Genomic DNA, 26627 nt, shown 5'->3' on the forward strand with positions numbered 1-26627 from the left:
GCTATTTTAGTATTACTTTTTGTTAGAAAGATAAACGTTTTATCTTTCGTTTAACGTTTTTTACAGCACTATCCAACGGTGAACGACTACGACTCGAAATAATTGAATTTTGTTACTTTAATTATTATGTTAATGTTATTGACGTTTGCCAAAAATATATTCAACTAACAAAATTTTAAGAGGCCAAGTATCTCGTTGTGCTGTTGGGTAAAAGATCAAAATCTAATGTGATTACATGAGTAAAAAATTAAAAATATACAATTTTTTTTAACTATCGGTGCTAGGTTACATATTTAATGATAATAATTGAATTATAAAAAGATCAATTCATCGCTAACATCCACCCTGTGGATGGAATTGAGCACGTAACGTATATAGAGGTACGAGCGTAATTATCGGCTATCGGAGATCTCAATTAAACTATACAGAGAATGGTTTGCAAATTGAAATTCCCTACTTAATTAAAGCTGTCGAATGGAATCATTTTGAAATCCACTATATTGGAATTTATAAAATTCCAAACTGAGACACGAGATTATGTCAGTTTCGACGATTATTATTATTATGGGTTGAAGTAACCTCATCCAATAAGTCCTACCCTTCCCTCGCAGAAATGAGTACAGCATTATTACTACTTCGGATATTCTCAGTACTTGCTTTACCTTTGGTAGGTAATTAGGGTAGGATTTAGAGCAAGGTCTCGAGTAGTGATCTCACCGTCTGACGGAACCCGCCTGCCGGTAACGGACGATGGAAGCGATCCACCCGATCCTCTCGGACTGGGTGAATCGGGACCGAGAACTTCTCATCTTCCGGGTGACACAAGTACTCACTGACACGGCTGTCTTGGCCATTACCTGCACCTCGTCGCCCGGATGGAGCCGACGCCAGAGTGCCACAACTGCTATGTTTGTGACGAAGACACGGCGGAGCACACGCTTGCGTGCTGCCCCACTTTCGCGGAGCGGCGCTGCGTCCTCGTCGCATAGTTAGGACCGGACCTGTCACTGCCGGCCGTCCTGGATGCTCGACTTCTGCGAGGCCACCATCTCCCAGAAGGAGGTTGCAGAACAGGAGAGGGAGAGCACTTCTTCCCTTTCAGCATCGAGCTCCCACCGCCGAGCCGGGGTCGGAGGAGGGCGTTCGTCCAGCTCGCCTCTTTTGAGGAGGCGGTCTCCTTCCAGCGATCTGAGAGGATCAAGGCTGCGCCGCACGCTGGCCCCAGGAATGTGGGACGACGCGGTGGCGGATGCGGTCCGCGTTGGCGTCATCGCCGGCCGTACTGTGGAAAAGCAACCCGGTAGGTGGTGAATCGCATTCCTAGAACACCAGATGCATGCCCCACGCGGAGACCGGCGTTATTTATCGTCCACGATCGCTTCGTCGACCCGCGGATCAGACGTCCTGGACGGCCTGCGAGTTTGGTTGTAGTATAGACCACGGTAACCCCTTTATCCCGCCCGGATTCTGATTTCGCGAGGAATCGGATGCTTGGGTGAGAGTGCAGGGGAGTGGTAACAATACAAGAAAGCTAATGTGATATTTTTGCTAGAAGAAAATGTGATAAGGGTCTGCCCAGATATTATACAGAATATACAAAGACAGAAAATGTGGATGGGTGCAAACCGTTTCGTACCAACCTCTGTGTGACTCTGGGTCATTGAATCCTATCTACAGCGGTAAGACACTCACGACCTTTAAGCACTGGATAGTGCATTTGTACTATTAGATAGCTACCTCATGTATTGTATTTACATATTTTATAAACATCAATTGCCCCATATATATAACGATAGCTTTTGTGAATAATAGCAATTGAATGACTTAACAATAGCCCAACTGGATAGATATGGATGGATATGGTTTGATTAAATTATTATTTTTAGAAAAAGAATATGATTTTTCCATACCGTTAGCCATAGTGATAGCAAAGCCTGACCAGATTTTATTAGTTTAAAAAATAATTATTATATGTACATTAAATGCAAATGCAAAAAAATACTATGGTTAAATTATCAAATTTATTTGAATAAAACCACTTTAGTTCTACCAAAATTAATTCAAGTGAATAAATTATAACCCTGCATTTCTCTACAAAATGGAAGAAAAACATATATTTTGCTCAAAATTTACATACATATTTTTAAAATGCACAACGAGAAAAAAAAGCTATGTCTTTCAATTTACATTTCGTTGAATTCACTGCGAGCCTTAAGTAAAACGACCACGGTCGGATTGACTGCTATTGTATAACGTAATTGTTGTTTTTTGAACTACATACAATGTAGCAGTTCAGAATCAGGCGACGAGAGAGGTTTAGTGTATAGGTACTTGTTAAAAAAATGTCGTCATAATTACCTTCAGTTTTTAGATGTTCAGTTCAGGACATATACCTACCCCAAGGTTCCATTCAGTCCATCCGGCGAATGCCTGTGTAAAACAAGTAATGCCTATTGTTGTATTCGCTTCATTACAGTTAGATGCGGCTTCGAGAATTAACCTGAGGACAGCTCTTAATTGATAGTCAGCTGTAGCAACTAGGTGGCATTTCTGGTTTTATTTACATAAAGTATAAGGTGTACGGATATATTAGACAACCAGACCAGCGGCCGACTTAGCTTTATATCTTTAGCATTAACAGCTGCTACGGGAAACTGAGAAAACGATAATATTTAATTTACACACGAGTACAATAGAACAGTCGCATAGTAATTACATGCCAAACTTCTACAGCATTAATAAATAATATTAATAGCGGAAAAATATATTTATAATAATATTATATTTTGGTGTACGGATGAATAGGCAGCTTCTCAGCCGGTTTGCTACTATGACGTACAATAAATACTCTTTTGTAAAAACATTTTAAATTGCTATTTGAATACTGAAAGAAAATTCTTAACATAGATAAAAAAAATAGTAATATTTTCACACTCAAAAGTCTATCAACATCTATTTAAATAATATACCTTAAAAAAAATACGAAAATACGTTATAATTATCCTGTACATTTATCCCTGTGCGCCTGGTCAAAATAGTAAGGTAAAAGTAATAAAATATTACGTTTTTTTATTGTCCTTGTAGGCACACGAACGTACGGTCCACCTGAAGGTGAGGGGTTACCGTCGCCCATGGACATCAGCAATGCCAGGGGAGAGCCAACTGCTGCCTACCGTTAAGCACTCTCCAACGTTAAGTACTCTGTCTTACGTTTTTGTGTCTGAAGTTGCCGTTTAATATACACACAGTTAAAGTAATTGTTTTATAAGTATTTTTTATTTCAATCAAACAAAATATGCACCCATTGTATCGATGCGTCTCTGTCAGCGCAGTGGTCATTTTTCACCGCCCTTCTTGAAAAAGTCAGTCAGGAGACAACAAACTCTACAAAGACATTTCAAATTAAAAAATTTCTTTGGAAAAAGTAGAAGTCTGCCGGGGCAACGGGGTATGGTGGTTGACGCAAAACTTCCAACCCTAGCTTAGAGCATATCTGTTATACCGTATGAGGTCTAACATTGTTGTGTAGGAGCAGCGGGGACGAGCGATTAACCAGGATATGCCGAAGATTCGTGAGCTTCTCCATTATTGTATCCAGTTCCTAACAGTAGACATCCGCGGTTATACTGTCGACATATTTTTTTTGCATATATCGGTGGACAAGCTCTCAGCCCACCTGATGTTAAGTGGTTACTGGAGCCCATAGACATCTACAACGTAAATGTGCCACCCAACTTGAGATATAAGTTCTAAGGTATCACTATAGTTACAACGGCAACCCCATTCTTCAAACCGAAACGCATTACTGCTTCACGGCAGAAATAGGTAGGGCGGTGGTACCTACCCGTGCGGACTCACAAGAGGTCCTACCACCAGTGATTACTCAAATTATAATTTTGCTGGTTTGATTTTTATTACACGATGTTGTTCCTTCACCGTGGAAGTCAATGGTGAACATTTGTTAAGTACGTATTTCATTAGATAAATTGGTACCCACCTGCGGGATTCGAACACCGGTGCATCGCTACATACGATGCATCAGACGTCTTATATCCTTTAGGCTAAGACGACTTCAAAACTGACTGATCTCCGGACATTTTGGATTTACAGTTGGAGCTGGTATTTTTTTTTTTTTTTTTTTTTTTTTATTGCTTAGATGGGTGGACGAGCTCACAGCCCACCTGATGTTAAGTGGTTACTGGAGCCCATAGACATCCACAACGTAAATGCGCCACCCACCTTGAGATACAAGTTCTAAGGTCTCAAGTATAGTAACGACGGCTGCCCTACCCTTCAAACCGAAACGCATTACTGCTTCACGGCAGAAATAGGCAGGGTGGTGGTACCCACCCGCGCGGACTCACAAGAGGTCCTACCACCAGTAATTACGCAAATTATAATTTTGCGGGTTTCATTTTTATTACACGATGTTATTCCTTCACCGTGGAAGTCAATCGTGAACATTTGTTGAGTACGTATTTCATTTGAAAAATTGGTACCCGCCTGCGGGATTCGAACACCGGTGCATCGCTCAACACGAATGCACCGGACGTCTTATCCGTTAGGCCACGACGACTTCTAAAAGTAGGTAGGTAGGTAGGTAGGTAGGTACCTTTACGATCAAACTTTAGGATGTTTTTGCCGTCGTTTATTTAATTAATAAGTATGTGTACAAATTTAGTAAAATCCTCTGATCGAAGAAGTTTTTCTCAAGAGAGAGACGTTTTTTTCCTACTGGGCCTGAAACTCTTATGAGGCTCCCGCACCTAGGTGGCGCATGGTATGTGTGGGACTCGATGGTCAAGTACGGGGCTTAAGACGCTTAAGGTATACCCACTAAAAGACTTCATTCGGGTTTGGCGCCTTATTTCACCCCGTAAATTTTACCGGGGGGAGGACAGTATATGTCAAGAGATAGATCTCACTTTCAAACCAACAATACAACTTGGTTACTGAAACTCTTCGTGAGACGTAAAGCATTGGAATTTCATAAATATTACCCTTCGAATTGAATAACAATAATAACTTAAGTAACATTATTTTAATAGCTCATTCAAAGCTATCGATTATTTAATTAGAAATTTCTGGAACAATAGGTATGTTTCATGCAACATAGGTATGTGTCATGTTTCATGTTGATCAGCTTACGTCATTAACGTGAATCCATGTTAATTATTGGCGACAAGGTCTAAACTATAGTTCGAGTTTGTATGTCTATATTAACTGGAATATTGGATCATTTTAAAGGATCTTAAAAGGACCTTCATGTAAGGATCTTAAAAGGAACGTATAGATAAATTTATTTTTATTTATTCTTCCTTGTTTTTAGATACAAAATACTTAAAAGTATTCAAGGTTTTAAACTAATGTTTTTGTTGTTCTAGAGCTTATCAGCCGCGACTAAGGAAATCTAGAAAATAAACACACTTAAATTTTACATAATATATCGAAAATATCTAGAATATTTATAAAGAAATATTTTAGTAAATAAAAGTCAAATTTACTATACATAATGTTTGAGGACATTTAAGTTTGTTTGCGCCCAGAAAGAACTAAGAGTTTATTGAGGTGTGTCAGTTGGTTCGACTTGGGTTTTGAATCTTCACGATAAGAGGATCGATCCCAGGTGTGAGATAAGCACTAACCATCTTCTCTATTAAAGTTTGTCTTTTTTGTTTATTTCAATTCCTAGTGTATCATACCATATGTGCAATTGAAATGTTTTAGCGTATTTTTAGATTTTATCTGATCTTATAAAATATTTGGCACTACTTTCCAGAGCGTATTCACACTGAATCGAAACTACAGAATTGTGTATCTACTTATTTATGACATCCAGCATGTATTCTTTAACTAGAACCGGAATATGTGTCTCTGAGTCTGTGGCCTATCTATCAGAGTAAAAATGAAAGCTACGTTTTTATCATTTTTTTTATTGCATAGATGGGTGGACGAGCGCACAGCCCACCTGGTGCTAAGTTACCGGAGCCCATAGACATCTACAACGTAAATGCTGCCAACCACCTTGAGATATGAGTTCTAAGGTCTCAGTATAGTACAACGATTGCTCCACCCTTCAAACCGTAACGCATTACGGCAGAAATAGGCAGGGTGGTGATACCTACCCGACTGGACTCACAAGCCAGCCACTCGCTTAAATGTTAATAGCAATTAATATTTCTTTTACTTCATCAGTTTTTGGTTTGCATTTTATTATTATAATAAACATTTACAGTATAATTTATTTTTTCAATACCTACCCAAAAAGATAAAAATTATTACATTAATATATATTTTTTTAAAGTGAATTTTCGTCAATAAACCCTATTAATTTTAATCTGGTAAATGAGGCTACAAGTTATGCATTTGAAGCTTGCAGATAGAACTTGGCTTTAGACCTTATAAATGTGACGCTGAGTATAAGTTACAAGTGCTCTAGGTAACGATGTGTTCTCTTTTACACATAGGTTAAAATAAAGCTCCAACGTTGATTTTGTCCTAAATGACGCGCGAAAAGTACAAAATATGCCGGTCACCGTTCTCGTCGAACCCGTCGTTTGCGACGAAGGGCCGAACGAGTAAATTAACTCTCAGACACAGCCCACTGAGTTTCTCGCCGGATCCTCTCAGTGGGTCGCGTTTCCGATCCGGTGGTAGATTCTGCGAAGCACGGCTCTTGCTAGGGTTCGTGTTAGCAACGTCATCAGGTTTGAGCCCCGTGAGCTCACCTACAAACGTTAGGGTTACGCTGAAATAGCCTCTCAAGGCTCTCAGCTTAGGTAGGAAAAAAAAACAAAAAAAAAAAAATGTGGTTTTTCTATTATACAACAACTAAATAAAACAACATTATTTGACTTAACCTTTATTTGGTTTAATTCCATTGGTAGGTACATATGCAGTATTGAATAAATGTTATTTACCGGAGATTCAAAAAACCCTACATCTTAACATGCAACTACGTAGATTATTATATTTGATTGAATAAAATATGTGCTAATACATCTGCTTGTGTATGATGAATCGATCGCTGTTTGACCCCTAATGAAATAAAGTGACCATAACGAAAACGCCATTCTTACCAATTGCTCAAATAAAACTATCTGTACACAAACCTTAATCAATTTCGATACTTAATATTGGCTCAAACAGTCTTCTTAATTTCTTAAAAAATATGTTAAATGAAATTAAAAATCTACAACACCGCGAGCGGAATAATTAAAATAACATAAACTAAATAAGAATAATATACAAATTTTGAATTTAAATTAAATTAAAAACATAATAAAAGATCGATTCACAGAGACTGTAATACGTGATACACAATATTAGCATTTCATGCTTCCATTATACGTCTTACATTAGATACCTACTTATAATAAAACTAATGAATGCAAGTATACAATAGAATAGAAAATAATGATAAAAATCAATAGTGCTCCTTACAAAGAATATAAAAAAGGAAATTGATATTGAACATTCAAGATACAAACTATCGGGTCATATCTTGTTAAGAAAATAATACCTACGGTAGATTATGTTACGTGACATAAAAACTTAAATAATTCTAGAGCCCGTTTTTTTCCAACATAATCAAATAGTACTCGCTTATAGGTAGTATCTTTGGTATGATTATATAATTAACAACATCAATGTATAAAGACTATGGACGCTCTGGTAGCGTCGTTGCTACATGAATACGCGAGCGACTTAGAAGCAGCCGGCTCTGCGGAACACGCGCATCTCGCTAGTGGCTACGGCGATCCACTCGTTCCTGGCGGAGTCGAACCAGGTCAGGCCGAGTGTGTACTTGCCGTTGATGTTCACATGCTGGCAGTGAGAGAACCACCAACCGCCCTCGTAGTTGCCGGCGCAGTGAGTGTTAGAGATGTCGCGGTCGCGGTCGATAGTCGAGAACTCCATATGATTTTGATACTCAAAAGCATCGCTGGCATTTCCTCTAAATCCGCTCACGTTCAGAATGAATCCGGTGTCGGCGTTGCTGACCGAGAAGTGATCGTATTCGGCATACCAGCTGCCGCCGTATATATCGGTCATATCGATCCTCATCGAAGAGCAGTTATCGGAAGTGATCTGGTGCATTGATTCCAAGCCCAACCAGTATTCCGAAGTGGGGTCGCCGAAACCATGAACGTACTCGCTAAATTTACGATTGAATTCGATCGAGCCATTATAGCGTCTTTGCAATAGAGTGTTTCCGTTGACGCACCAGGTGTCGACGGGAGCGTGCCCAGGGTGGATAAGGTACGTCCCGGCCGGCCCCTTGATGCTGGAGCAGTCACGAGGTAGCTGGTTGACTAGATCCTCGTACTCACGTTGGACCGGCTCCAGTTCCTTGACCTCGCCCATCAGCTCCGGAAGGGGTATAGTTTCAGTCAAATTAGCGTCTGGAACACTGGCCTCGCTCTGTAAGAAAACTTTCATTATTTAACATGTTTTATTAGCTTGGTATGTATGTATGAAACAATGTTTGTGTGTACGTTTGTATGTACTCGTACAGGAATCGTTGAAGGTAAATTTCACCGATTTGTATAGGTCCGATTAACTTAATACGCATACACTAACAATGGAACGATTTTATAACTTCGCTCTGATATCCTGATCAGTATAAAAAATAAAAATGGTATGAATAAAAAAAGATGAAATTAGTTAATTGCTACTTCGGCTTGCTATTTAAGCATGTTTTTTTTTTAAGTTTGAATCTACACATATTAATGAGATAAACGTTAATTTTTGATAAATTTGACGATAAGTTTGACAAGTCACTACTAATCCAAATGCTGTAAATTGTTTGCCCGAAAACATAAATTACGCGTTTCCTGTTTAAGCGTAATTAAATTAATAGTTTAATTAGTTATAATAAAGGCACGTTCATTGCAACATCGGTTAATACGACCGTGTACTTGCTCGACAAGATCACGTACTATTTTAAATATGGTTTCCATTTGTGTAATATATTCATGTGTTATCTAGAAAGCATTAAGCCGAGGAGTGAACAACAAACTCTGTTTGTAGCCGAGGATCCCGACCTACGTGACACGAAGTAACTCGGTTAAGTTTTGTTTGTGAATACTCACACGTACATACATATATTCGTGTACATATTAGACTACATAAAAACGAATATTGGTTTCGACTGAAACATTAACCGGCTCATACATACGTAAAAGAAACAATCTACTTCAGTATTTCAGAATAAAAAATGTACGACAATAAATGAACGTGATGGAAGCTCAAAATGAAAATTGTTCGCTAGGTTCTTCAATAGAGTACGGAGCTTTGAACGTTGTGAAACTTTCTATATGCTCTATTCAAATTTGTTAGACAAGATTGAAATTAAATGCAATATAAAACTTTCTGCGCGGGCCTTAGTCCCGTAGACAAGGTAGTAGACAGAAACTTTTAAAATTACACGTCAAAGTTACACGAAGCTTCCATTTTGTAACGGGTAGGTAAAAGTCATGCGAGAAAAGCCATTGTTCGTATCCTGGTTCAGATTTCAATTTTCATGAGATGCTAAGTAACTAGCACACACGGATTCATCAACGACTCCGCTATCAAAAACTGTAATAGTAAAAAATCATACCATTGCTTATTGTGTGACTTGGGTATTGTTAAATAGTTGTCCCGCGAAACGCTAAAATATATGTTTTTGAATAGTTTACCTTGAGAATGTGATCGTTGAGTCTGTAGTAATGCTGCTTGGACCGGGCTTCCAAGTCGAACACGGAGTCGTTGATCTTCTTAACCATCAGGCGGTCCATCTCGGCGCGGTCGATGGCGTTGCTGACACTGACTGCTATAGCTTTTACTGATTGACGTATATTCTCCTGATCCTCCTTGAGGTACGAAGACTGAGCATTCAGCTAGAGGGCACAATTAAAAAACATCGTTTAAATTTAAAAACAAAAGGTATTCCTGAATGATGACAGGCAAGAGTACTGACCTGGGCAAAGCTGACGTCCAATTTCGATATTTCCTTTCTGAAATCCGGTACAGTTTTGTCGACTTTGTTCTCGAGCCCTTCGATGTCTTCACGCAGCTCGAGAATGGAAGCGTGCACTTTATCGAAATCGGACACTCTCTGTGTGGTGTTCTGCAGTTCGTTCCGAAGTATTTTCGATTCAACTTCGAGGAAATCGACCTTGGCTGAAAGTAGGTTCCAGTTCGGTTCTTCGAAGCGGTCGAGCCGGCGCTGCACATCAAGGATCTGGGTCTGTAGGCTCTGTTGGTATTCGTCAAGCTGCTCCTGGCTGCGTGCAAGTCGTGAAATCTGAGCGTGCACCATCTTGTTGTGGCGGTACTTATGGTTGCGCTCGGGCTTAAGATCACCGGCTCGGTTCTCGTGGGGCTCAATTACATCATTGTAGGTGTCACCGTTCATCTCCGCCACTTGTTTAGCTTTCATCTGTAACACATTCCACTGTTTAGTATAAATATTGGACTAGGGCAAGTTTATATTATAATATTAACAGACTGCATATTTAATATCATTAAAATGCCTTATTAATTTCGAGGTCATTGCATACTTTTGGTTACTTTTTCTTTGTATGAAAATATAGTAGGTACATTTGATAACAGATCAGATAATAATGTTATGTTCATTGCTAATTGAAATTTAAAAACATTTATTTCAATCTGTGTGTTATATTATCTGTATATTTATACTTATTTAATGTCTTACTTTTTTAACTCCACCAGAAGTCCAAAAAAGAGCTAGTCTTAAAAGAATGCTATTAAAGTTCTGGACGATAAAGGGATGCTTTGTCCCTTACCCGCAAAGCTTATGTACAATTTATTTGGCTTACGAGCATTGATGTCTTTATACAATATAGCATAAATACCTACTCTGTCAAATAAAAAAATATAATGCTTTAGAACCTATTTTTTTCTGAATTAATTTCAGTTTTGTTTTCTTAGTTCAATTTTTATCGTCGTTATGTTTTGTAGGAGATAATAATAAAGTTCAGGCAACATATTTAATGTCATAAAACCCTAAAAATACAAGCAGTACCTTCATTACATTAGCGCTACGAATTTCAAATTGAATATTTTGTGTCAACACAGACCACAAAGGTTTCACAAAAGATAAACATTCTTTTGAGCTAGCTTGCAGTGCGAAGTTGAATAATGCAAGTGTGGGTTGCAAAAAAAGCAAAAGAGGTTCCAATCTCACTCGCAATTGAAAATGTTTCCACTGTTTTTTTCGGATTCGTGTATTAAATTGACAAAATATTTTATTGCTTTAAATCAACACCCAAGTTTACAGAAGTCAGTAAATTACATTTTTTCGTTATTGCAAAGCTTTCATTTCGCTGAATCAATATATAACTTCAAAAAAGTCCGACGGCTATTTTAATTAACGTGACTTTTGATATCAGCACACGAAATTTAAACAAAAATCATCAACTCTCATAATTAATTACGATATGCAATGCGTGACGGCGGTCGAGAATGCGCGAATATTTAATCAGTATGATGTCTTTGACAGGCTTTTGAGAATTTAATTCCGGAATTTAAGAGCTGTATTCATACGATTTCGCTGTGTGATCATGTCATCTACCTGGACTGAGGGTGGAGATGCTTTGAGCATGCAAAACTGCAGAGAAATATTCAGACAAAAGATTGCATCGTATTACCATTCACCGTGCAGAGGATCAAAGAACGTGAAAATGAATTTTGGAACAAAGCCTCTCTGATGCTGATAGACTTTTTTGTTTAAAGTCCTTTGATAGGTTTTGTTTCATTACCTATTGTGTCTAGCGTAATATTTTTCATTCAGACCACACTAGTCTGTCTAGACTTATGAGATTCCGGATTAAATTAATACGGTCTGTTCTAAGATAAACTAAGTAATAATATCATAAGCATCGATTCACTAATATTGCTTAATGTAATAAAATTAACATATAAACACATTGTTTCAAATTCAATTGAGTAAAAGTAATGAAACAAAAACGAATCAATGACCTTCGTTTAAGCTTGAATAATGATAAATAAATTGACTTGTTATTTGCCATCTGCTTATTGCTATCCAGTAGAGTAATTAAAGTGCTCGATAAAACAGGTTTTGCTCAGGAGGCTGTCTCAAACTTGCCGTATTTTGACCATCGCATCATCGTCAACAGGGTTTTCAAGACTTCTTTATGTTTTCCACCTTCACTATTTTCCCCGGTTAATTTCGTCGAGAAATTTCAGACAGCGCTGATTTCCCGCGGGATTGCAAAAGTTTTATGACACGCCTAGCGAATGGGCGTCGTCTTTGTTTGATCACACGAGTTAATATTACGGCAGCTCGTATTACATTAAAACCTAATTGTTATTAGAATCATAGAAGTAATGAAACAATGGTAATAAGTCAGTCACGAAACGTCTAACGAAGGTCGGAATGACTCAATTAAAAACCTATTGAATTATAAGTTTGGATATTATTTGTATTTTATATTTTCAAATAACTTAATCGGTTGCATGTGAGCGACCTAAGATAGCTTAACAAGCTATATCTGAAGCTATAGCTCTCGTAACGTGTGGATAAAAACTTGAAAAAAAGTGATAGTTAACGGATTATATATATGGATCCACCATACCGCACTGGGGATTTTTTTTATTTTTCTAGATGGGCAGACGAGGGTCACCCCGTACTATGCTGTTATCTGAGACCATGGACATCACAAAGTAAAAATCGGCATACGAGGTCGAAGTATTAACAACGCAGTCGTATCTTATTAGGACTATCTCACCCTTCAAACCGTAACACATGACTGCTTCGCCATAGAAATAGACAGGATGGTGTTTACTGGAGCCCGATGACCGTTAGCATAAATTCCGTCACCCACCGTTTAATATAAAATTAAAGGCTCAATTGCATTGGATATTTTCATTGTTAGTCTGCATTATAACTGTCATAGTGCTCAGATGAAAGTGTACAAAGTATATAGCGACTGCTTGCGGCCAGGTGTGATGGGCTATTGAGTTGGCTGCGTTACGATCAGCCCCGGTTTTCTTTGGCTTCGTAACGCAGCTGATAAACAGAACGGTAAAAACCGCACCGCACCTCCACATAAATAAATACAACAGATAAGCGTTTGAATTATTATCGTCGTCGCGCTCAACGACAAGAAATTAAATTAATCGAGCAACCACGACTGAAATGGGAATGAGCAGTGACTGAACGCTTCATAGAAAACCTACCCCGAGGATATTACGATAAGCCGTACTTATATTGAAATTAATAATATAAAACCGAGTGAAAATAGCCATATTTCTGAGAAACGTCTTTTAAATCCATTGTTACACGTGCCAAAATGAGGAAAGCGTTGAGATAAACCGAATAAATAAAACAATAATATCACAAAGTTATTTTGTTGAATACACTTCAGAAAAAACCTCTCTAGTCGGATCGAATAAAAGTAATGTCTAAATGTCATTAAATTCCTTTATAACGTTTTCAAATTTTGAAAATTTCTATTTTTTTTCTTATCCAAAATTTTATTCGGACAACATTTAAAAACAATATTCGAATCGATACAGCCGTTCGCAACTTATGCGTTTATCTAAGTTTTCATTTGGACAAATTTAACCATTTCATATGGAGAGAGGCTTTCCTCTGATCACTTTTGATTGGTGATTTAACGAAATACTCAATTAATATTCAAATGACTATACCGCGAATGTCAAGTAATTGTTGGACGCGTTTGGAATGAATTTTCACGCGGCATCCGTACATAAATCGAGATAGTAAACAATAAGGTTGCTTTTAATCCAAAATGAATCTTCAATTAACTTCGGGTACAAACTCTTTAATGGAGCTGACATTATTAGTCACAGTTCAAGTAATCATTCTATGAACATTAAAACGTCTTAACAATCCGTCAATAAGGCCGGAGCGCTTTTGTAATATTAATCTGTGAGCTTGTTAAAGGAAAATGTTGAAATCGCACAAAGTTATTGCCAGTTGCCCTCGCAGCCTATAATTGTTTACTTACAAACGCGTTACAAAGAAGAATCACCTCAAATTCGACCTTAAGAATTACAGGTACAAAGCTTTTATATTTTTTGTATCTCGTTCTTTTTTTCTCGGTTCGCTTTTTTGCTTCATATCAATACGAAGCCGCGTTTCATTTATTTGTGATCCGTTAATTTTGAAATAACAGAACCAAAAGAAAGGTATATAAAAATGAAATTCCTCAAAATTTTACACTTAATAAATGAAAATAAGAAATGATAAATGAAGAATTGAACATTGAAACAATTACGATACTACTTTTGAAGACCTATTTCATTTTCTCAACAACCCTGTAATTGTTTTTAAATATGACACATAAATGGAATAGCCCTTTTTTAAATTTCACTACACTAACACAATATGGCGAAGTTGTACGCTACGTATATCTTACTGTTATTTCTAAATATTTAGTTCACCCAAATATAATTAAAAAAAAAAATACTCTGTAAGTAAAATGGGTGTTTAAATGATACAAAGATTCATTCCGATTCTCAATGATCCGTTTCTGATATACGACCCTATACGATATACGACCAAGGGATATGACCCTGTTGCTTCTTTTGGGCTGGTAGTTTGTACATGGACGCATATACGGTATATACAGCTGCCCGCTATTTCTGTTTACAAGTTGAACATTTTTGTTTAAATCTTATTTTGGCCGCCTCACGTCTTTTAATTTATACTATTTTAAATTTCTATTATTACTTACAACACCGGTTTATTGCTTTAATTCAACCTTACTTATATGCATTGTGGATCATTTATTTGTATTCATAGCCCACTGAGTTTCTCGCTGTATCTTTTCAGTGGGTCTAAACTTTGATTATCTTATCATCCAATTTGAATTGGTCAATTAAATCTAAATCTTGATGTTTTAGAGATTACACAGGCCTACAAAAAAAATTTTTTTTTTGTTGCAGCTTTTTTTGTGTCTGTGGTCGATAAAGTAGGTAATGTACAATATATTGACATACGTCATTTTAACTCATTAGCTCTAGTTTATCTAATACCCTCATTTTAAATTTTTACCCGTTTGTTTGCAAATAATTGACATTATTACAATAAATCGATAAAGTTTATTTTACTATTTCATTATGGCCAGTACGTCCAGATGTTGTGTTCACGATCCTGGTTTATTTTGTTATGATTGTGGTGAATACATACTGGAAAATCAGCGTAAATCGATTAGAAACACTGTGAGTCGTTTGTATTTTGCTTACTTCGGTATTGAAATTCGACACCAAGATAAAGTGTGGCTTTATCAAGTATGTAAAATATGCGTTGAACATCTGCGATAATGGGAGAAAGGCACACGTAAGCTTTTGAAGTTCGGGGTGCCTTTGATATGGCGAGAACAAAAAAAAACATTGTGACGACTGTTTCTTTTGTATGACTAATATAGTGGGCATCAAGAAAAACAAACGCCATAAATGGAAATACCCTAATATTCCCTCAGCACAAAGATCTCTTCCTCGTTCGGAAAATGTTCCAATACCAGCTTCTCTCCAGGTAGTGCAGCAATCTCAGGAGGATCAAACTGAAACACCTATTACTTTCCAAGTAGATGACGGCTAAATACTGCGGGAAATCATCAAATCCTAAGCAATTTTCACAGAATGAGCTTAATGACCCCATCGGAGACAAATCTTTCGAAGGAACGTGCTGAATTACTAGTGCCAAGATTAAATGAAATAAATTGCCTTTACTCAGACGTTCGAGAGTCTACATATCGTACGAGAGAACGAAACTTATTGCAGTTCTTTTCATCTAATGAATTTGGACTCAAAAAAATTGGCATGAGATGCTGTTATTGGGGAAAAAATGTTATATATGAGCCCTTGGTTTTAAGAGAAAAAATCATTCTTCCACCGTTACATATAAAATTAAGGCTAATGAAGCAATTTGTTAAGGCTCTCGACAAAAATGGTCAACGTTTTCAGTTTATTTCACAATTTAAGTACTGAAAAACTAAAAGTACGTATCTTTGATGGACCTCAAATACGTCAATTAATAAACGACACCACTAAATTGGAGACTTCTATGATTGAAGTGGAAAGGCTTGCGCGGAAATCTTTGTAGTAATTGTACAAAATTCCCTCGGAAACCATAAGGTTGACAACTATGTAGAATTAGTAGAAGATATGCTGGTTCGATTCAAATATTTAGGCTGTAATATGAGTACAAAATTACACTATCTTAACAGTCACTTAGATCATTTTCAACACGATTCAGGAGAACTAAGTGAAGAACAAGGAGAACGTTTATACCAAGACATAAAAACAATGGAGAATAGATACCAAGGAAGATGGGAAACTCCTATGATAGCCGACTACTGCTGGGGAATCATGCGAGAATGCCCGAGTCAGTGTCATTCGAAAAAATCACGCATAAGACAATTTCTCGATGTTTAATGGCAATATTATATACATTTTTTGTAAAAATAAATAAATTATTTTTCTCAGGAACTAGAGGCCATATTGATTACATATTTGATAGACATACTTAAAATCAGGTCTAAAATCTCCGGCACCAAAATGGTTGTAGGCCAGTGTTATCTTAGCAACTAAAGAATTGGATTCTTTCTTTAACTAATTAAAAAAAAAGAAAAAGTTAAACAGGTTAACAGATGTTCTACATACCATATTTAGATTCGTCTACTAAATTTTCTCTTTTGCTTTTGACATTTAACTTTTAGAAAAATTTCCATTGTTTTTTTTCAAATCTCTATACTTCGTCAGTATTTATTAAACAAGTGAATCTTAATGAAAATCTATTAATAAACAATATAATACGCCTAAACATTAAAAAATTTAGAAGTTCACCTTTAGTCTCAAGATGGGTGGCTCCAATCTTGATATCTATAGTTTAGAACTTGTTCAATCATCTCAATAAAAAATCTACCACTACCTTGCTTCATATATGCAAACGCTAATCGCAATTTAATTCATATTTTATATTTTATAAAACACATAAACTTGGCTCAAAATCGTGGGTAAGGTTCATGTAGATCACTTGTTGTGCAACCACTTCAGTGATATTCTTTCTTTTTGTTATAGCTTAAAAAAATCTTACCTTCTTTCCGAACCTTGTTAATAATTCACTAACACATTCCTGTAATGTAAACAAGCATGTGTTGCGTGTATTTTTATCGTTTTACCAAATTACCGGGCATCGGATTTCGTGTGAATTTCATGTGGGGTCCCTCAGAGTCGTGCACCGAGGTGGCGATATTCCCACAGGTCAAGCGAAATATCCAACCGTATGTTCTCACGGCTACGAATCGAAAACAAACTGTATAATGGGTCAGGTTCGACCTTATTAACCTTAATGTTAAACAAAAAGGTATTGTCAAACTGAACGTTGTTGAGAACAGGTTGCGGGTTCTGGAGTGAAAATTACATAACGACATACTTGCACAAAATGAAAATATATTGCATACAATTTTTTATTTAAACGAAAGCACATTTGCATGAGATTTATGTTTATTTGTAATACAAATTGCGGGGCTCATTTTATTTAGGTTTTTTCTGTATTTCTGTGAGTACAGAATACCACGCCCGGCCCGCGCTAGCCTTTGTCGATTTGCTCAAAGCTTCATTGTGTCCCATGAATCCCGTATTGTACGTTCATTGTACAGGTTTTTTGCAATGAAATTCCACTCCTATTCATTCCGATTTCATTTTATTCAAACTATATTCAACACGTTTCTGATTTCACGATATAATATGTATTATTAACATTAAAAAACGGTTTTGCGGTTTAATTCCGTCTTACGTTTTAACTAATTTGAAATGAAATTGTCTTTCTAATCACTCTTATGACTTGTGGAAATAGGAAAGTAGCATTGTTTGTCATTTTCATCTCCGTGTTAAGTGTGAAACAAAATAAACATATTTTTTTCTGTAAGCCTAAACGTAACATTAAATTAAATAATTTTGAAATATATTTTACTCTACTTTACTCTTGCAGCTTCTACGTGGACATCACTTTCTCTTAAGATTTAGCATTAGGCATTTAAACGTACAAAAACAGTTTTTTGATATAACACCGTCACAGTTCATTAATATTTACAAATTATACCTTTAAAGCTTCCTCGATTATCGTTCTTTCTATTAGCTACTGTTGCTGTCAGCTCGGTTTCAATGTTCTCCAAATCTATTTATTTGCGGTTTATTTAGACAACCTAAATACGAACGGTTTCTGAACACGTTATCTTAGATTTGAGAATCCGATTATTAATATTAAAATTTTATTCCTAATTTGAAAGCATATCGAGCGATAAAAAGTTGCGGCTACAACGGTCGCGCTTACGGTTATGACCACCGACCGTGAAGAGGGACACCACCTGTTATTATTATATTTACGAATGAAACTCAACGTTATCCTTCAAAGCATTAGTGCTTCTTTCAAACGAAACCGAAAGCGATACTATCGTGCTAACGTATACAGATGATTAATAATTTCATTCGTAACGTTTTCAAACCCAACAGATTTTCACAAAAACGAACAGCGCCGTATCTATCGGTTTTAAAACCAAATTGATGAACGGTTTAGCGAGGCAGCGTACACACTACGCGCTTACGGCGGAGATATGGAAATCGAATAAGCGTACCCCGCCCGAATAGAAAAGGAAGCTAAAGCGCCCCTTCATAATGCTAGGAAACCTTTACATAATATAAAAGATTCAATCCCAAGGAGCCAGTTGAACCGTGAATCATCTCATGGGTTCTGATAAATTTAGGGCAAAATATCGAAAACAATGTGCTCGAAGGGCGGAGACGGCCTTTTAGCTATATTCAATACTGTTCAATATTTAATTGAATTCGACGCAGTAACAGACGCTCTGCTATAATGGCTTGCAAAATACATTGTACACCTAACTCAAGAAAATAATTCTATTCTAAAGGTACCCGGGATTGCTATTTTACTAAATCAAACCAGTCAATGTTCGCGGTAGGAAAAGTAAAAACACTTAAATAAATCATCGTTGTCCAAATAGTGTGCTACATCTATAAATTGATCCCAAATATAATAATCTTGTATTAGTATCGGTAAAAGTAAGTTTTCAAATCGGACTTGTATTTCGTGGAGCAGGCGAAAATTTAAATAGGTTCGCTATTTTTTTTCAGGTTTTTTTTTCAAAGCTCATGAAAAAAGATTGGAGGAAAAAGTTTCTTATTCTGAAATGTATTTACATATCCAGTCAAAAGCTTGAGTGGCACGTCCGCGATAAGGGTTTTTTAGGAAAGGTATTTATATCTGTTTAAACACGTGGTTCTAGTTACAATTTTGATAGTAGTTGAGCTTCATTTTTTGTGACTTATAGTTTGAATCTATTTCCGTAAAAGATAGTTTGAATTTTTTTGCATCAGCTATTTCTTTTATTGCCCTTGTAGGCAGACGAGCACACGGCCCACCTGATGGTGAGTGGTTACCGTAGCCCATGGACTTCAGCAATGCCAGGGGTAAAGCCAAGCCGCTGCCCACCATACTAGCTCTAATGAAATAAAAAAAAAAAACATCAACAGATTAACGACCATTACGTAACTTTGTCATATTGTTTTTTTTTTATAAACACAGATAAACAAGACGGTCATGACATTATTGATCTTATTTATTGTATGAGATCTTATAATTATATACTTTATTATAAACATAAAGGTTTTCTCAAAATATGTTTTTCAGGGTTTTATGTTATTAATCTATGTATATGTATACATATATAAAAATGAATTGCTGTTCGTTAGTCTCGTTAAAACTCGAGAACGACTGGAGCGATTTGGCCGAATTTTGGTCTTGACTTATTTGTGGAAGTCCAGAGAAGGCTTAAAAGGTAGATGAATATGAAAATGCTCGGAATTAAATAAAAATTACAATTTTGTTTTCCCTTTGATGTGTTGTCCCTCGTCGCCCCCCATCGGACGAATTCCTATTATTTGTTTTAAGTTTATTATAAACAAAAGTTTAGGTCTTTTATTTATCGATTAAGGCTCTACGATGTCTGCCGGGTCAGCTAGTCAACAATAAAAATAGCATGTTAAACGCTTTTTCTATCAGTTTAGATCTGAAGTTAGCATTAGATCTGAAATACTTATATTAGATTTTCTTGTAACTATAGCTTAAATAATATTTTGGAAGTTGGAATTTTTTATCATTACCGTTAATCTCAGAGTTTCAACAGAAAAAATCCGATCTTAAAATATTCAGACTTGGAATTAATAACGTCTTACGTAATATGTTTCTCCAAGAAGGAAGATAAAAAAAACATTTCAATGGCACTTTACAGAAGCGTATCCTCATAAATAAATTCATCCTCTTGCATACTTTCAGTAATTTAAAGAAATTTACTTTTCTTTGAGAATACTTTCTAAGCTTTTACACTACAGTTTAATACCTGTCATTAAATAGTTTTATTCTCACCTTAAGAAGATTAATCAACCGTAGCGTACTGTACATTTAAGATTCGATCGTTCGGTTAGAATTTAGAGGCACTCCATTCAAAGTTACCTTAATAAATCACCTTATCGGGTAGGGAGGCTGTGTTAAAAAGGCCCTTTCGCTTCCAATTGTCGTATAGGAACGTATAATGTACGACGTGTACTCACCTCTTTGACCAGCTTGCTGACGTGGGTTCGTAATTCAGCCACAGTACTCCTCATCTGTTGTCCTTCGTATTTGAGCCTGCCAACTTCATTGTCCATCTTGTCTAGCCTGGCTTCTTGAGTGCGAGCAAGTTGCGCTAAGTCCGAGGTCTCGGTAAGGGCTTGCTTTAGCTTCAACAAAAAATAACTTAGGTTTAAATTGTTGGTAAGTGCTTATGTACGGTACTCACTAATGCAGATTGTACTTTATTCATTCGATAGCAGGTCGTACTAAATCAGGTTTCACTAATCACGGTGAGGATATATTTTCGAAACACAATAATTTACGTAAACGTCTCAACTAACTTCCATTCGCAACTTCAATCACAATTTAACTCAATATCTCAAATCTAAATTGATTAAATAGAGTTTGACTTAGGGCAGATCTACACAGGGATAGTTTCTCGAATACAAACGAGGATATCAAGTAAGAATATTTTTTCAAATATCAACAAATATTATGAATTATTCGTTAATTACCAAGCCAATGTTGCTTCCTAATCTCTCGTCTTGATTGATGCTCGCGTGAACGATGACTAATCGTATGAAGTTGCGTGACATTATCATATATGATATTCTCTTCTACGCAACCCCTTTTCTATTTCGATTATAGTGAATTTTTCACTTAGGTATTGGATTTAAAAGTTTGAAAAATGTTAAATAGTTACCGAAGTCAAGAAACTACAAGTTATCGAACCGGAGCACGATTTCTTCCTATTAGGATTATTCCGAACAGTGATCCCAATCCATGCGAAAATTACTAAAGCATTGTGCTGTTCACTGACCTCATTACGTATGATGTGCAGTTGACGGAGGAGGGCTGAGTTGTTGACGCTTTCACCGATTTCCCTGATCTCCATCTTCAGCTCTTTCATGGAGGTCTTGGCCCATTGGAGTGTTGCCTGTTCATTTCTCTCGTAATTGTTGGTTGGCGTAGAACGTTTGTGTCTACAAGAAAAATATCGAATGGTAAATATATTAAGAAATAAGAGAAGATAATGTTATTATAATAAAGTACAAATGAGAATCATTACGTAGTTATACATAATGCCTGAAGTGATCACATATATGATACAAGCTAATGTGCTACAAACAGAAATGATGGTGAAATCAAATAAGCATCTGGTAAATTTAAAGTCCACATAATTGTTTAATAAAACCATATAGAAATAATACTATTTAGGCCTACGAAGCTTACTAGAGTCATAATTCAAAAATAAGCGAGCCCAGTGACGTACCCCAGCTTTGTAATGCAACAATGAGCGACCAATACCGTGTCTCCTGAACAACCTTCCGGTTAATAGTGTTTCAACGGAACTAATTAATCGCCAACGTTACTGCTCAACAGTTATTAAATAATACTAAAGTGGAAAGTTGAACTGCCTTCAGTAACGTTTAAGAGTAATGTTATGTTCAGTTCGATTTCGATGATTTCAGGCACAATACCTTTTTTTTTTGTGATCCATATTTTTCTAGTAAACACGATTATAAATGATTAGTATAGCTCATAGACATATGATGACCACCTGAGACATAATGACGAACTCTCAGTTTTATTGCATAAAGTCAGTTCCATTATTTAAGTAGAAATACAAGATTGTTTCGCGGCAAAATGGGTAGGACAGTGGATAAACACCCGTGCAATTTTGCAATATACTTTAACACTAATAAATTGCAGTTGGTGGTCGTAGCATCGCAATATGCTGCATTCTCCGGTGATTTTCTTAGAAACCTTTTACGAAATTTAACGGATTGAGATGTAATGATACTAATCTTGGCCGACATCACACAGCCAAATTTCTTCATGAATAGTCTGCATTGTTAGATATATTTAATAAAGCCGTAGCCACTGTCCATACATAAAAAGAAAAAAAGGCTCAAACCTACAAGGGTATGAACTAATACAATTGATTAAAACTATTAAAATTGAACAGGCAGAAAGAACATCGCGAATGAATATCTGAATCAGTAGTTTTTAATCAATCTTTATTTGAAGTTGGAAAAGGCATATCGTAAGCCTGCCCAAGTTAATGGCACAGGCCAGTCTATGTCTGCCGCACAGAGATGATGCAGTTCCTAAATAAAAAGCAGGACGATCGTATTGTAAAGAATACGCGTAACCCCAATCCGACTTCGACAATTATTTTCAATATTGGAAGACGATATCGCTACTCGTCGCAAACAAATTTCACGAGTGGCCAGCCAAAATATCAAAAATCTTTATCAGCATAATAATTTCCGTGTTCTGTGCCTATCGTAAAGATGTTAAATATTTATTTTAAGTTCGTCACTTTAAATAAAATTATCGCGGGCTCGATGATAACATCAGGTGCCTGTATATCTAATCTATTGGCAGAAGTTCATATGAAAAATGACCGCACAAAATACCTACGCAAATACATACAGATAATACATTATTGAATAAATATTTCAATCGTGCAGTGTATATTTAGAACCAAGAAGGATGTAATTGGAATTTGCCTGATCCCACATAATCTTGTATGAAGCGGGGTACGTTAATAACTTCACTTAACATCGTGTAGATGTGTAAGTTATGTACATGCAAGGTATTAAATATAAATGTATTTACGGATTATTCGTGCCAGGCAGTGTAACTTATGTTTTAAAAACAAATAAAAATATGTATATAGGTAAGTCTTATTATTGGGGATAGTGATATATATAAACTCTGCACTGGTTGATATTATATTTTTGATTCCTGCAGTCAATTAATCATGCATTCAGAGTATCAACAGACTATAGTTACTTGAAGCCACATATACCTATTACATCTACTTCTGTGTCCAGACAGAATAATGCTATAAATGAACTACATATGTCTAATTTGATGCGCCTAGAACTAAATTAATAATGTTTTAAAACCAAAATATATATCGCTTTGTTTATAATGAGGTATGTTTTAGTATGATATAAATTTAACAATCTAAATTATGGCGTTACCAAAAACTGCGAGCCGGAGCTAAGGTTTTTTGTGCCACTCAAATCCGGACAATGACAGAGTTTATTGTGTTACAGTTTCACGGAGCTTTTATTTGCGAAAGCAACGCAAATTGCAACAAAAATTAATTAATTTTGCTTCGTTATACATATTTGCTAGTCGTGTACATCAAGTTTGCAGTTGGTAACCGTAATGACGTTCAAGGAACTAGAAATGTCTTAGCATATTTTAACTTTTGGTGTCTAAGTACTCGTTTAAACTTTAAGTACTGGGTGGACTATGTAAGTTTAGTAAGTACTGTTCTTTGGCTCGGAATCTGGAGCTTGTACGTATCTTTCTTAGTTAATACCACATATAAGTGTTAATAACGTGTTCATCAGCTATTTCCACGGTCTTCTTCTTCTTATTTATAGCGGTTTCCCGGTCTAGTGTCAGGGTCACCTGTCTTGTATTACTTGAGTAAGTAAGTAAGTAAGATATTACTTAAATTCCTCCATATTGCCCAGCCCGATCAAGAAACTATTTTTTTTTTTTATTATGGAAAAATCACACATTTTCCTAATTTGAATTTGGAATTACATATCTTCTTTAAAATTTAAACTTTTATTGATACCAAAACCAGCCAGATACAAATAGTATAATAGCCAAAGAGATTTTATTACAAGTTCATACATACTACCTATATAATGCAAAAAGACTTTTTCCCCAATCTATTATGTCTGTAGCAAAAATAAATATAAGTATCTTAAATTTATACGGTATCACGAAGTCTATATATGTATGTACGAGTGTGCACGAAGAGGAAGTAGATAGATATGTAAGCAAACCTTTTTTTGTCGATTCCTATTAAAACACCAGCAGATGCAAAGGCACCCCATTAAAATCCGCCTCTATATCACAATAAAAAGCCTCTCGAATCGAATGTAATTTAATCTATAAAAAGGATAGCCCGAACATTCGTGGGGTGGCAGATGACTTGTAGACGGTGGCCACATGCCGACGAAATAAAACGACAGACATTAGAAATAGCACCTGCCTTTGTTAGACATTGAGGTCGAAAAATTCGGAGTGTTGGACCTCTGCAGTAGGAAGTGCCGCGTCGCAAACTCAACCTTGTGAATTTAAATTTAGTTAATTTAGTAGCTCCCGGTTTTAATGTTTCCGAGTTTTATTTTTGTTCCGCGGACGGATAATAAAAGGATTAATTAAATTTCTTACTCCGGACAAATTAGCTTTTGCTAAACATATACACAATTATGTTGTAGATAAGATGTTATAGCCAACATATTATGTATATCAAAGGTGGTCGTGTTGATAAATGGACTTCATTGTCTAGTTTAATGACTTAAAGAAATTTTGGCGATTTCATTAGCACTTTTGATATAGTTTGAAACTACTACATGTACGATTCGAGAAAGCCTTTGAAAACATGCGACACTTTCTATGATTTTGGATGTCCACGATTCATAAAGCAAACTAGGTTTTTGTGTTTTTTTTTAATTTTTTTTTTTATTGCTTTGATGGGTGTACGAACTCACAGCCCACCTGGTGTTAAGTGGTTACTGGAACTCATAGACATCTACAACGTAAATGCGCCACCCACCTTGAGATATAAGTTCTAAGGTCTCAAGTATAGTTACAACGGCTGCCCCACCCGTCAAACCGAAACGCATTACTGCTTCACGGCAGAAATAGGCAGGATGGCGGTACCCACCCGCGCGGACTCACAAGAGGTCCTACCACCAGTATTAAATATACGCTAAATGATTTTTTTTTTCAGCCGGCGGTTAGGCACGCGCTTCGTTTGTCGGCGCCGGATGTGGGCTCACAGCTCTACTTCCGGTTGGACTATAAATAAACACAAACGCCAGATGTTCATCGCAACATCACTATTTTATCGTTTTCGTATTGTATTCTATTCTGATTTACCTTGTCTTGAATAATATAATGCACATTTCAAAGTGAGAAAGAAGTAATCAGAAATAGCTTGTCAAACTTCGAATCGGGATATGCGATAGGCGCTATTGTATCACAATTTATTTTTGTTTCGCCAAAAACAACAACTACTAAAAACATTGATTGCCTACGTGGGTCATAGGAAACCATAGAATAACAATTGTCGTTAAATAGTGTAAATTAAACATCTTAAATATTTCTCAAGTGAAGTCAAGCGCTTAAAAAATTGTTCCCATATAAAAACTACAAAGTGTATATGATCGAACGGCTCACTGTTGTTGTTGTCCTGATATAATATTATAATAAAACCATTATAATATACTATATTACATATAATGTATTTATTTATATATAATAAATCATTGGTTGAGCTTAAAATAAAAATAACATTTTGAATTTCAAAATCCTAATAACATTCAATTACTCACGTCAACTCAAAAACCTAAAACCCGTAGAGAAATTTATATATACGTACATATGTATATTATTATGTAAATATGTATTAGTCAATCGATTCTCTTCCTATTTTTAAATATTTAGTTGAAATGAACGTTTTAGCGTTAACAATAAAATCAAATTGGAATATAGTTTTTCCTTCAAAACGAACCTTAATCTCGAGGGGTTAGTGATTATGTTCGAATTTTGATCATTCGGCGAACACTAGTGAAGTAGTAAATGGTTAGTTTCACGTGCAAAGTAATACGGTACCTCCCCATGGGCTCCGAGAAGGGATCAAAACGCTATAGATATAGATCTATCAAATTTTATCCTAGACTTAGAATGGTATACATTTCTTTGATTACTGATACACGCTATGCTAGTAGAATGTATTAATTGAAAAGCTCACAGTTATGTAACGCTATGTGGTAATGTTTTGAATAACTTCACATTCCGCTAAAAGCCGTTGGCGCTAATGACGTACGATCTACCAGAATTAATATCAATTAGCGTAGCTTTGAAAGTCACAGAATAACTTGAGTTAGACAACTTGCCTAGTCTAAGACTCGAACTCCGAAACTTCGGAGTCGAATATCAGAGAAGCTAGCGT

General features: G+C 36.2%; 2 protein-coding genes and 1 long non-coding RNA gene across 12 annotated transcripts in view; 2 read left to right on the plus strand and 1 right to left on the minus strand.

Moving 5' to 3' along the window:
* Window positions 1-2909: 2909 nt before the first annotated feature.
* On the plus strand, window positions 2910-12035 carry LOC105842171 (uncharacterized). Its single transcript, XR_009973615.1, has 2 exons — window positions 2910-3042; window positions 11510-12035. It is a non-coding gene; the product is annotated as an uncharacterized LOC105842171 (long non-coding RNA).
* The window catches only part of LOC101738052 (protein scabrous), a 32825-nt gene continuing 13044 nt past the window's right edge, over window positions 6847-26627 (minus strand). The window contains exons 2-6 of the mRNA XM_012693582.4: window positions 21450-21612; window positions 20629-20796; window positions 9965-10426; window positions 9684-9884; window positions 6847-8424 (exon numbers count right to left, since the gene is read on the minus strand). Of these exons, the coding sequence (XP_012549036.2) occupies window positions 7708-8424; window positions 9684-9884; window positions 9965-10426; window positions 20629-20796; window positions 21450-21612 (1711 nt within the window). The 3' untranslated portion in view covers window positions 6847-7707. The remainder of the gene's footprint in view (window positions 8425-9683; window positions 9885-9964; window positions 10427-20628; window positions 20797-21449; window positions 21613-26627) is intronic.
* Window positions 13674-26627, plus strand: part of LOC134199213 (uncharacterized) — a 65693-nt gene continuing 52739 nt past the window's right edge. Inside the window, exons 1-3 of one of the 10 annotated variants that reach the window (XR_009973601.1) lie at window positions 13674-14053; window positions 19153-19272; window positions 20194-20631. The gene's annotated coding sequence lies outside the window, so the exon portion shown is untranslated. Of the gene's footprint in view, window positions 14054-19152; window positions 19273-19708; window positions 19914-20193; window positions 20632-22882; window positions 23316-25403; window positions 25964-26627 lie in introns of those variants that run through there. The other 9 variants (XR_009973602.1, XM_062669587.1, XR_009973600.1 and 6 more) reach the window with 9 other exon arrangements.

The sequence above is a fragment of the Bombyx mori genome, chromosome 1 (assembly GCF_030269925.1).
Source record: "Bombyx mori chromosome 1, ASM3026992v2".
NCBI lineage: Eukaryota > Metazoa > Arthropoda > Insecta > Lepidoptera > Bombycidae > Bombyx > Bombyx mori.